The sequence below is a fragment of the Emydura macquarii genome, unplaced genomic scaffold, assembly GCF_026122565.2.
Source record: "Emydura macquarii macquarii isolate MOO-44397 ecotype Brisbane River unplaced genomic scaffold, CSIRO-AGI_Emac_v2 contig_587, whole genome shotgun sequence".
Lineage (NCBI taxonomy): Eukaryota > Metazoa > Chordata > Testudines > Chelidae > Emydura > Emydura macquarii.
This window is the reverse complement of record NW_027130724.1, coordinates 14,459,153-14,471,352: the sequence shown is the minus strand read 5'-3', so window position 1 is coordinate 14,471,352 and position 12,200 is coordinate 14,459,153. Positions and strand designations below refer to the sequence as shown.

The following is a 12,200-nucleotide window of genomic DNA, read 5'->3' as shown; positions in this document are numbered from 1 at the left end:
TTGCATTTGATAATAAAGCAAAACTATACAAACTTGAATTACTTTAATTTAAGTGCACTATCTTTTTCTGAATATACAGTAAGTTTTTAGCTGAACCTATTTATAAATAGGTGAGGTTTTCTGAAATGGTCATTCTAAGTGCCTGTTAAAACTAAGCCAATTTCAATGCACTGACTATTCTTGTAGAATAGGTTAAATTTATTAGTAGCATCACAGCAAAGTAAGAAAACATGATTTTTTGCCATGTCTGAGGATTTAATATTTTGCCCAAACAATCCTAATGGCTAATTATGGAGTACTGTCATTGTGATGCTGCTCTGAGGGAAGACATTTGTCATATCTAGGGATTTAGGATGATACAGAACAGGCCAAATGACCAGATAATCTTATTGGTGCTGATCAATTATTTTTTCTTTAGAGTGGATTATTGAAGAAAGTCTCAGAAGTATTTTAAGTTTTGAAAGTTTAAATTTTCATTCATATCCTTCAAAGTTACATGAGAGATCCATATGTCCAGTCTACAGAATGCTGTCCTGTGGCAGTGAGATTGTTTTTATATATTAAAAGAACTTGAGGCTTTTTATCATAGAATTACAATAGCATAAAGGAAAGTGGTTTTTCCTTTAAAATGCTACTCATCACTATTAAGTAGAGTAAAATGCTTTTTATATAACTTTTAAAACACAACAGTTCAGTCTGTTTTGGTTGGTCTATGCTGGTAAATGGTATATGTGAAATAGATGTAACCTGTTTGAGAAAGTTGTTCAGAGTTTCTGTTTTAAACTCTTCTATGTTGCAGCCTCTGTCCCCCGCCCACCTCAAGATTCATAGCTTTAATTTCTTAGTAGCTAACACCAACGTAGTGATGTTAACTTGTTCCCTATGCAGCCTGTGGTATTACTTTCCACATACACATTCACCACTGTGCCAAAGTGGTGAAAGTCCAATTTAACCTTTTAGCAAAGTAGAATCTCTAATCTAGGAGGATCAAAATCAGGAGGATTTGCTTTTGAGCTTTATATATGCAAGATTAACCGGATTTAATTCCAACAGCTCTCAGGTGTAGCTGAGGCTTAGCAAGTCTGGCACTTCTGCAAGTGACAGAACAAGCTGAAGAAGTTCACAACTATGGATAAGCCTTTACTGCAGAATTAGCCTAAGCTCTGGGGGTCACCTTTGCCTCCTCTTGCCCGCACCTACACCAACCTCTCCAGTTAATTGGTGCTTATACTGCAAGTGTCTATCTACACTGCCAATTAAGTCAATTGTAGTGCAGCTAAGTTACCCAGGGTAGCTTTAATCTAGTGACGGTAGCTAATAATTGCACTGAAGACACAGGCATGGACCCTGCCCCTTCACCCAGAGCATGTACCTGGAGTCCCTGGGGGGCTTTTATAGGCCTGCTAGCCTATGCTGCCATGTCCACTTTCATTCAGGCTTATAACCTACCCACTTTGACAATGCAGGATAAACTGACTGTGAATAGATTTCCACTAACTTCCTACAGTACTACTATATCCTCAATGTATGTAATAAGCACTGACTGTCAGACATTGAAGATCATTCAGTGAGCCAAACTAAAGGTTTGTCAAAGGCATTGTTCAGTCTTGACAACTTTTTCTGTGTGTTTGGGGAGAGAGAAAATTAATTTGCTTCTGACCTTGAATTATCAGACATTTTTCTTTCTTAAATCTTGATGCCTGAATCCTTGTCACTTGTGTGTGGAAGAAGCATATTTAATGAAATGTTAATGTATGGATTACTTCTGGTCTGTTCCCTAAAGTGAAACTGTTAGGTTTCTAATCTATTAGATTTGAGATACTTTTAAAAAGTTATTAATGCAAAATTAGGTGGCTAATGTTTTTGTGCTCCTATAGCTAAAATTATTTTAAATTATACTTTATAATTGATTAGTTTAAATTCTAAATTAATTGTCTTTACAATTTTGGGGAAAAAATAAATTAGTTTGATTAAGTGTTGAAAGTATGTGGGATGTCTTGAATGCTGAACATTTCACAAAGGTTTTGAACATGTTAATTTGTTTCAAGTGTACAGTTTTGACCCATAATTTTTAAAATAACCCACCCAATTTTCTTTAACTCCTGATAGGAATAAAAATGCTTTAATGGGAGGGGAAAATAAGTGGAAAATGGATGGGGTCCTGGCATATAAATACCTCCCTGCAGTGCTGAAATCCTGGTGCACTTCAGCAAGTACTCAAGCCATTTTGGTGAAATTGAGATGCCTGTAAACATGGACTATTTAGAAACTGTAGTACTGATATCATGAAGCATCATAATGGTTCATTTGGAGACATTACCTTGCATGTTTCAATGCTGTTACTGTGCATTGACAACTTGAGACTGGTTTTGCACATTATGCTTAACGTGCATTGACAGCCTGTGGAGGAATGTGAATACTTTACGTAGAGCCATTCTAGGGATAATATAGTCTGATGTAATCAGCAGAACGATATCATTAGAACCTGACCTAACGAAGAACTCTCTCTCTCTCACCAAAAGAAGTTTAGTCCAATAAAAGATATTATGTCACCCACCTTGTCTCCAATGTGGTTAAAATAACATTGCAAACAACAGAACTGGAAGAATAACTAGCAAAGATTATACACAAATATTTTAATGTCATTAAATGTATAGATATTCAGTTTCTCTTCCAGATCCCTAAACTGAGTAAACATGAAAGCTTTTCAATTATTTAATTTTATCTTAAATGCAAAAAACAAAAACCCACAACAAACCTGAATAGTTGATTGGTTGTAATAATAAAGGCTCTATAAAATGCAATAGGTAATAGAAAGGTATACAATATGAATAACTTTTTCTAACTTTAATTTGGCTGTTTGAAAATTACGCCATATAAAAAGCCTGCTCTCTTGTGAACTGATTGTAAAAATTTTATTTGAACAAACCACCCTTAATGATCTCTCTGCTACAACTACTCCTATTCTGAGATGCATGTGGTAAGGGTTGGTGCACTGTAGCATTTTCCAGTGAGAGACACCAAACATGCTACAAACAAAGGTACAAATCCTAAGCTCTTGACTCGAGAATTTATACTGAGTCTGTACTCAGGAACAACTTCCAGTGATGCAATGAGAGTTTTGCCTGAGTAAGGCCCTTAAGATCTGGCCTTAAATGTTTAGTTTTTCTATCAATAATGAGTGAAATTCTTGCTGCTGCCTCAGTTCTTTGAAAAGGCCAGCAGAAAGAGGGAGGCCAGCCAGTACTTAATTTGTAATGAAAGAGCTGGTAGGGCTCAAGCAATTTTTTTTACTTTCATAACTGATGCGGCAAGCCCGGAGCTGCTGTGGCTATGAATGGCCAAGTCTAAAGGTGTTGAGACTCAGCCCTGGCACTAATTAATCACTGACTCCAGCAGACACTTTAGGGGTGAAGGAGAACAGCTTTCAGATATTGCTTCCTACTAATACTATACAAAGAAGAATAGTGAGGTGTGATTTGAAGATGTTTTGTTTGAAGATTCATTCCGAGATGGTGCTGACCTAAAAGAATTGAAACCAAAGAACCCAAATGACTTTCTAAAGGACCATGAACTGAAAGATTATTTGGCTTTCTTGATAACTAGCAAAGGGGAAGAACAGCAAGCCTATAAAAAAGATGCCAAAGGATGTTAGAGGCAATGTCCATGCCAATTCCATTATTTAATAAAAGAAATGCAGCATCACTTGTTTGTTGTTGAAGCTGAGATCTGTTATGAACTGTGCTATGGATAGGTAATTATTTATGTTGGATTGCTATGGTATTTCTTGGTATAACCAGAAACCTATACCTTCCCATAATGGAAACTGTTAAGGTGAGCAGAAGAGAACTAAGATGGAAACGCTTATAAAATTTAAACAAGTTACTTGTATACAAGTATACTTTGTATACAAAATTTCAAGATTTCATAGCATCCCCTTCCCTTCCTATATGCTCAGAGAGTGCAGACTAAGAAATTGGATGAGTGTCCCAGTGTATTCAAGTAGCTTTACTGCATTTGAAATGGAAAAAGACAGTGCATGATGCCTGAATGCACAAGAAAGATGCTTGCAAATTCTCCTAACACCAGGAAAATGAAGCCATAGCCTTCCTCTGTTGCATTAATCTTTACATTAGTGCAGTAGCCTATCTAGCTTCTTATACAAGTGTCTTCCATGCAACTCCATAACGTGGATGCCATGATGGAAGTCTGTGAATTTCTACGTTAACTTCAAAGAGAGCAGGATCAGACGCAGAATGGATTATCATATCCAGCACTTTGAACATTCATCTAACTGTTCTACAGTTATGGAATGCTGTCTATGTGCTGTGTGCTATTTTAAACATCCCTGCTAATCCTTGTTCATAACCACGCTTGTTCTTATATGGCAAAAGGCACTATACCTCATTCAGAAGGCATAGCAAATCTTAACATTTTTTGTTTTAAAACCTGAAACATCTTTTCAACTTGGTACAATGCAATTTAACTTATTGAGTCAGAATTCAGGATACGAATAAAATTCCCTTTGATCTGAAAACTTTCTTAATAGGTAAAAAGTCTTCTTTTGCTCCTGGCTAGATTACTCCAAAATTGCAGAACTACTTTTTATGAAACTCCATTATCTCCTTGTCCCTCTTCAAAAACACAGAACAAAATATTCCTAGGCAGTAATCATGAGAAATTTTGGATCAAAAACTAAAAGTTTGAGTTTTATGAATGACTGAGAATAGAGATTTAAAAAGGAAATATCATACCAATTTGGTTTTGCATATAGAACCTCTCATAAGTACATTATAGTTGAAATTTGCCACTGTGCAGAGGGCCAGCACAAAGGCCTATGCACTTAAGTGTCAGGTGAGCCCAAAAAACACAGCCTCAGTGGAACTTGAATGATGCATAGGCCACTGTGCTGGCCTTTTGCATGGGTGAGATTCATCTTATCTCATACATCTCACTGGTGTATAGTGTTGCAACAGAAATGTTTATATATTTAAATTAAAAAAAACACTTGTGAAAAAGTTAGTTCTTCCCCCCACCCCCCTTTTCTTCCCATGATTAATTACAATGCATTAGCTTTGCGTTCAGGGGAAGATACAGCTATACCACAAACCTTTCTCTATTCAAAATTAGGTTAGACATATCCAGCAAATCATGTGATTGATGTGCCTGACCATTCCTTAGTGCTCTATGATACTGGCAGAATGCTGAAGTTGAACTCTTCTGTAAATGTATAGTGACCTACTTTTCATAATGTAGATCAGACAGCCTCTTTTGCAAGACCAGAAAACACTGATTTCTATTTGTTGGCAGAAGAAAGAGCACTTGTTGAATTACATAAAATTGCTCCTTCTATCAAAGAAACATTGTAAGGTTTGTGAACATGTGGGTCTACTGTAAGGAGGAAAAAAAGCAGTTTTTTTATGTGAGTGCAGCTCTAGAGTGAGCTTTTCCATCTGTAGTTAAAGATAAATCAGTTGCCGTGATTACCATGATCAAGAGGTCTTCTAATAACATTTCCTCCTCCTAATTCTCAACTGAGGGAGACTGAACTAACCCTTTCCAGTGCTACAGTGGAAGAGGGTAATGTTTTGCCTGGTAGTGGTCACTGACGTATAAGCACCATGGGGTGGAACTCTCCACAGAAATCATTGAAGATGTTGTACAGTAGCTGAGCTCCAAGGGTTCTTAAGCAGCATGATGTGGGTTTTAGCTAAACGTGAAAGGATTAGATTATCGGTAAATGGTGGTAGATGGCAATTTTACCATACACACACAAACCAAAGAAATATTTCCATTGATAACTGAAATTTACAGATAGGCAAAGTAAGAGAAATGCTATTTGAGAATTTATCAGAGTTTGAATGAAGGATATTTACTTTTGTATATTTTGACATGTGATGTTGACAGTTTGTGTTTTAATTATTATAAAGCATTAACTTTTTAAATGTCTGCTGTAATTAAAGAATTGTCTGACAACCCCCCATAATTTCCTGCAACTGAAAATTTAGAGCTGTATAACACCTTGAGGAAAGACAGAAATGCAAGATAGGGCATTTCTGTCCATCCACAGAAGCAACTATCTGAGACTTCTGCAAGAGGGTGAATCTATGTATTGTTTGTGCCCATCCCTCTTTGAGGAACAAGAATTTTGTACATTTTGTAAATAAACAAATTACACTGCATCACTGATTTCTGTTCCAAACAGGAAACTGACCTGAATTCTTCTACCACTCAGCAAAACTGCAACACTACATTAGATGTGATATCAAGCTTACATGCTACAACTTGTGTACCTATCCAATGAGAAACAGGACTTCAGTTTCCAAAGGTGTTTGTTAATGTGTCTGAGTCTTATGTTCATGAAAAATACCAAACAAAACTAAAGATATTTTTTAAAGTTATAATAACTGTGAAAAGTAAATGATCTTTCTAATAAAGCACTAGTCACAACCCTGTTTGAATATAATAGGTCAGGTTACGATGAGATTTGCAGTTAAGCAGGACTAAAATCCCTCTTTCACACTTTAATGATTGAAAGTCTACAAATTTGGTACAACAACTCTAGACAACTGAATTTTCTAGGTAATTTTTAGCAAAATATTTACTAACTTTACATTATGCAATGTTTACAACACTTTAAAATGCTCCCTTTTTGAAAGCTGTCTATTTTCCTAACATTTCTTTTTGCTCCTTCAGTTAAACCACCAGAGTCCCACAAATTCCAAATTTCACATACATGCATGTTCTGTTAATATCTCAAACAGGATTTCACATACAATTCAAAGGGCTAAGTTACACTAAGATTTACTGACAGGGTTGCTGAGTTCTATCAGCTACTTTCTTTTTCCAGTGGTGTCAGCCTTCCTCACCAGTCTAAGAGTATGTCTTCACCGCACTTTTAATGTGGGTGGTTACGTGGATGTTGCCTTTGCCCCCCATCCACACAGAAATCCCTTTCACCCCAGTCTAGTGGTGCTTTCAACTTGGGCTAGCTGGCTCATCTAGGACTGTTGGCTAAAACCCAAGAGCCTTCCACGTGAGCCAGTGACCTACCCACGTTGCAGTGAGGATACAGGTTAAATTGCTCAAGTGAAAAAGAATAATAGAGCAGTTTACCTTAATTGCAGCACAAAAGACTATATGTGTTACTCAAAGTCCTAGTGATTCACATGGGTGCATGCAGCACCAATGAGGCCACAGTAGCTCAGGTAAGGCTTAGCAGTGTGGTTCTTCATACATAGGCTAGGCTAAACTGGGTACCCAGACCCAGATACTTATTTCAGTTAACTCTGCAGTGAAGAGATACCCTTATGTACTTTTGTGATCCCTATTACCATAGTACCCAAGTACCTCACAATTTTTAATGTATGTATTTAACTTCCTCATAAAACTTGTATGAGGTAAGACAGGACTATTACTTCCATTTTGCAGATGGGGAAGTGAGGCACAGAGAGATTAGGTGACTTGCCTAAGATTCTACAAGAAGTCTGTAGCAGAAAAGGTAATTGAACCTGAGTCCCAGGTTTGTGCTATAGTGAAAGAACCACAGGTGCCTTGTCTCCACTGGGATTTTACAATGGGATAGTTAACATGTTAGTTACAGCACTGTAAAAAACCCATCCTTTTGTAGCACAGAAATAGACCTTAGAGTCTCTCTAAAGAAGAATGGTTTTTACAGCCAGGGAGAGAGCATAGCTCACCACTATACCACTGCCTGGGATCGACCTTGCCTAGTTTACCTTGTGAGGCTACAGTTACACTGACGGTGGCAAAGTTGCTGCCATCAGATTGATTTCTCTGGATCGACTGCGCAGTCAGTGAAAACCCGCTCAGTCGATCCAGAAATCGTCGAATTAAGACCATGTTCTCAAGTGGCATAGAGTTGTGTCGACGGGATCGCGGTCCCCGTCGGCGCAGTGCAGTGAAGACGGCGTGAAGAACAGAAGCAGAGAAGTCGACGGGAGTCATGCAAGTTTTCTGCGCAGCTTGCGTAACTCCCGTCGACTGCCGCCGAATCTTGGAGGTAAGTGTAGACAAGCCCTGAGAGAACACAGGTGAATTGTAAGGGTTTGAAGGGTGTGGAAAGAGGTCTAAGGAGGGGTCCGAAGGAGGAGGCTCTCAGGAAATTGGAGGGGGTGTGTGGAGAAGTAGAAGGGTCCAGGGTGACCCCATGAAATCAACAGGCAGCAGGTTTAAAACCAAGGTTCTTCACACACAGCCCAGCCCAGCACAGCCAGCCTGGGACCTGCTGCCAGGGGATGCAGAAGTGTCACAGGGTTCGTAGCAGAACCAGGCGAGCCCCTGCTCCCTGGAGGCCAGGTCCCTCTCTGGCTACTGGCCGCGGCCGGGGAACCAAGCTCGCGCTCTCAGCGTGCCTGGCTCTGACCGCCTGAGCCAGCAGGGCCGGTCTCCGGGGAGAACAGGGACTCACCCGTCCCGGGTCGCTGAGCGCGGGGCACCCAGCAGTGGGCGGGCACGAGCGGTCGCGCGGGGGGGAGCCTCGCGCGGGAAGCGTCGGGCACCAGGAGCGCGCGGCCGGCGGAAAGCAGCGGCCGGTGGGTGTCACTCACGCCCGGGGGGGTTGCCGGAGGGGGAAGTTCGGCGGCGCGAGCTCTGCGCGCGCCCCCGCCCAGCCTCTCCTCCGCCGGGCAGCAGCAGCAGCAGCAGCATCACGTCATCCCGTGTGCTCAGGGCGCATGCGCAGCATTGCGGTTTCTCTGTTCTCTCTCTCCCCCCCCACGGGAACAACTGGGGGGCCGCGTACCCACAATGCCGCGCGGCGCTGCCCAGCCCGCTCCGCCGCTCCGTCATGGAGGCAGCGACGGCCGCCGCAGCTGGAACAGCTGGAGCAGCCCCGGCCCCGGCCGCCTCTCTCCGGGCGCGCTGAGCCCCGCCGCACCGCCCGGGCTCCAGCATGAACGGAGGCGGCTCCTCGGCGCCCGGCCGCTTCGCCGACTACTTCGTGATCTGCGGGCTGGACACCGAGACCGGGCTGGAGCCGGACGAGCTCTCGGGTGAGGGGCGGGGGGAGGCTGCTTTTGTCCCCAGCGGCGCGCAGCCCCGGGGGGAGAAGGGTGGGTTGCGGTTGTAGCTATTCCCCCCCCCCCCTCGTCCCTCCATCCCTGCCCGGGGGAGGCGCCCTGCCCCTGGGGGAGGCGAGTTGCAATTGCCCCCTGCGCTCTCCCGGGTGAGGCGCCCTGCCCTGGGGCTATTTGCGGTGCGCTGGAGGATGCCCGGCTCCCGGCGGGGAGAAAGCGAGGGGCTGGTGCGCGCTGCCAACAGCTCCGGTCCCGTCGTTTGGTTCGTGCGCGTGTTGGGTCGGGGGCACATGAGGGAAATAAAAGGTCCCTGGAAGCTGCTTTGTTTTGGCAGCAACAGGGCGCCCCGGGCTCTGTACGACCCAGAGTTGCTGCCGGTGGGGCTGAAATCTTGCTCTGTTGCAGCGGTTCTCAAACTTCATTGCACCGTGATCCCCTGCTGACAACAAAATTACTACGTGGGGGGGAGAGGCGGAGCCCCGCAGCACCGGCTGAAGCCCTCGGGCTTTGGCTTCAGTCCCCGATGTCAGAGCTCAGGCTTTGCCTTTAGCCTCCGGCCCCAACTGGCCCAGGTGACCCCATTAAAATGGGGTCATGACCTACATTGGGGTGCTGATGCACAGTTTGAGAACCACTGCTCTGCCGCTTTCCTCTGGTGTGGGATGAAGGGTGGAGGAGGGAGGGGTGCAGACGGCAGCTCTCAACAGCTGAAGGAGAAGGCTGAACATAAACCTCCATCATGGCCCTTTTCCCGATTAAGGGCTTTCTGTCCACACTCACGTTTGGAGATGTGTGTTTCATTTCAGGCGATACAAACAGTTTAGTAACAACCTTTAGAAAGAGTTGGTCAGGATAGGGGTTTCTTTAAAAGAAAAACAACAAATAAAACCAGGAGCAGCTTTCAAACCTAAATGGAAATGTTAAAAGCATAGGTCATTATAACTAGGATGCTAGTATGTGGAGGAGGAGTGCTGTGTTACTAGGCATGTTGGGGTGTTACAGTATGTCCCAAACACATGCATGATGGTCAGTACCTTACATCTTAAGGTCATTATGCATAAGAGATCACTCTTCTAGTTTGAGGCCAGGAACTTAAAAGGTTTATTTAGTCATTGAGAATATTCCAGATAATAGCATCAATTTAAAATTCTTCTGTACGTGGCTACATTTTTTGGAGCTTATCTGTGCTTTAAACAAGGTTAATGTCTTTTAAAATAATAAGTGTATTGTAATATTGCTAGTATGCTAATATGGTTATCCTCAATTTCTTTACTATGGCTGCTTCCATCAATGGATGTGAGATTCCTGCAGGCTTTTAAAATAACTTTTAAAAATAATGTTTAGAGTTTTAAAAAAATCACACGCTATCTTTAGAGAGAGAATTAAATTATATTCTGCATGTGTGTATTATCTTGAGTTACAACAACAAACATTAAGAATGATAAAGGCAATATTTTGCTGTATTTCTGAAATATCTTAAAGGAAATAAATTAACAGGATTTAAAAGTGTATCTGTCTTAGAAGCTGTGTCATTCTTAACTGACACACTTTTTTTTTCCTGGGGGGGGAGGGGAAACAGTAGGTGATGTCTTAGCATACAATTACAATCCTCCTATGCTTGTGTTAAGTTTACAGAGGCAGATTCTGGTATCTTTTCTCTAGTTTAGTAGTACCTTGCTTCACAAGGAGTCCCACTGCCTTCATTTGGACTATTCATGGAGTAAGACTCTTTCCTGCTGAACACTGTATAAGAATCTGGCTCTGCTGTAAATCTGGCATAACATCATTGAAGTTAGTGGAGTTATCCTGTATTTACACTGGTGTAGCTGAGCTCAGAAGCTGGCCACAGCATTTTTTTTCCCCTTAAATGTGATTCATAATGTGTGGTGGGTATTCTACGTTACTGTCTTGGTAATATTGTATGGGAACTCTTGACATTTTATGTTCACTGTAGAGTGAAATTTGTATTGATGAGTATTCATTCTGTTAACTAAATTTACATTATTTTGGATATGACTGAAACTTTTGCTTATTAATCCTTACAGTCAGATTCTTCCATCCTTACTCATGCTGAGTAGTAACTTACTGTATAAGGAGACTGTTTCAATTTTAACTGAAATAATAGTAGGATATCAGTACCACCCTTACTCACTCACTCAGACTGTCTGGCACTTTAAAAGTACATTATAAAATTTAGTTTTAAGGATATGAACAATTAAATTATTTGGGGTAAAAAGTTGAGTCTAAAAAGGTATAATGCTGTTTTAATAAAAGCAAGGAGTGAACAAAATTTGTATGTTCAAAATAATTGATGCTACCTGGTGTTATATTTGTAGATCCTATTATTGTTTTTTGCCTCATGTTGAGTTCCACAAATTGCTGCACAGTAGTACTTCGCTCTGTAGGCATGTGAATAGCTCCTTCTCTCATAATATTAAATATTAACAGCGTATTATTTTGAGTTAACTCAATCTAATATTTAGGAAACTTAAAGATTGTTGTATGGTATTTCCTTAATTTTATGTCAGACTTAGAAATAATTAAGACTGGAGTATGCTGTTGTGTGCTGCCTTTCCTTGCTAAAGGATGTTTGTAGGAATATAGGCCCCAATCCTCCAAACTGTTCAATGTGGGTGTAGGGTCTGCCTGCATGCAACAATTTGCAGAATTGGGGCCCTATTTTGCTAGGATGGTATACACTCTGTTTAAAGAGATTCTGTGTGCCTGGAGGGGGGAAAATGAGTATTGGAGCACAGTGAAATAATTGAGGGGGAAAATGTTTGATATAACTTCACTACATATAATTTAACTGGTGGTTCAGTACAGTGGGATGAGTTTAGTTTAAGAAGCTAGTATTAGTCAGACATGATAGTGTGTTGGGAGATTTTGCTTTTTAAGTCTTATCTTAGATTGTTTATATAGTTTACTTAAGAGCCTGATCCAAATTCCATTGATGTCAGTGGAAAGACTTCTATTGATTTCAGTGGGCTTTGGATCAGGGTCTTAAACATTTTGTGCTTCCTGGAAGATTCCTTTATTTGAATGAAAGAAGTATTGTGTAGCTTTTCCTTCTGTATTTAAAAATACATTCTGTATTCTTGAACTGTTGAAACAATTTGCTTAATAAGTGGCCATTGTTGGAACTGAAGCATTGGCACTACA

At 41.2% G+C, this 12,200-nt stretch overlaps 1 protein-coding gene across 5 annotated transcripts in view; it reads left to right on the top strand.

Moving 5' to 3' along the window:
* The first annotated feature begins 8,768 nt into the window (after nucleotides 1-8,768).
* The window catches only part of DENND5A (DENN domain containing 5A), a 96,543-nt gene continuing 93,111 nt past the window's right edge, over nucleotides 8,769-12,200 (top strand). For 4 of the 5 annotated variants that reach the window (XM_067540760.1, XM_067540759.1, XM_067540764.1 and 1 more), the window contains exon 1: nucleotides 8,769-9,014. In XM_067540760.1, the coding sequence (XP_067396861.1) occupies nucleotides 8,915-9,014 (100 nt within the window). In that variant the 5' untranslated portion in view covers nucleotides 8,769-8,914. Of the gene's footprint in view, nucleotides 9,015-10,739; nucleotides 10,759-12,200 lie in introns of those variants that run through there. The other variant, XM_067540761.1, reaches the window with a different exon arrangement.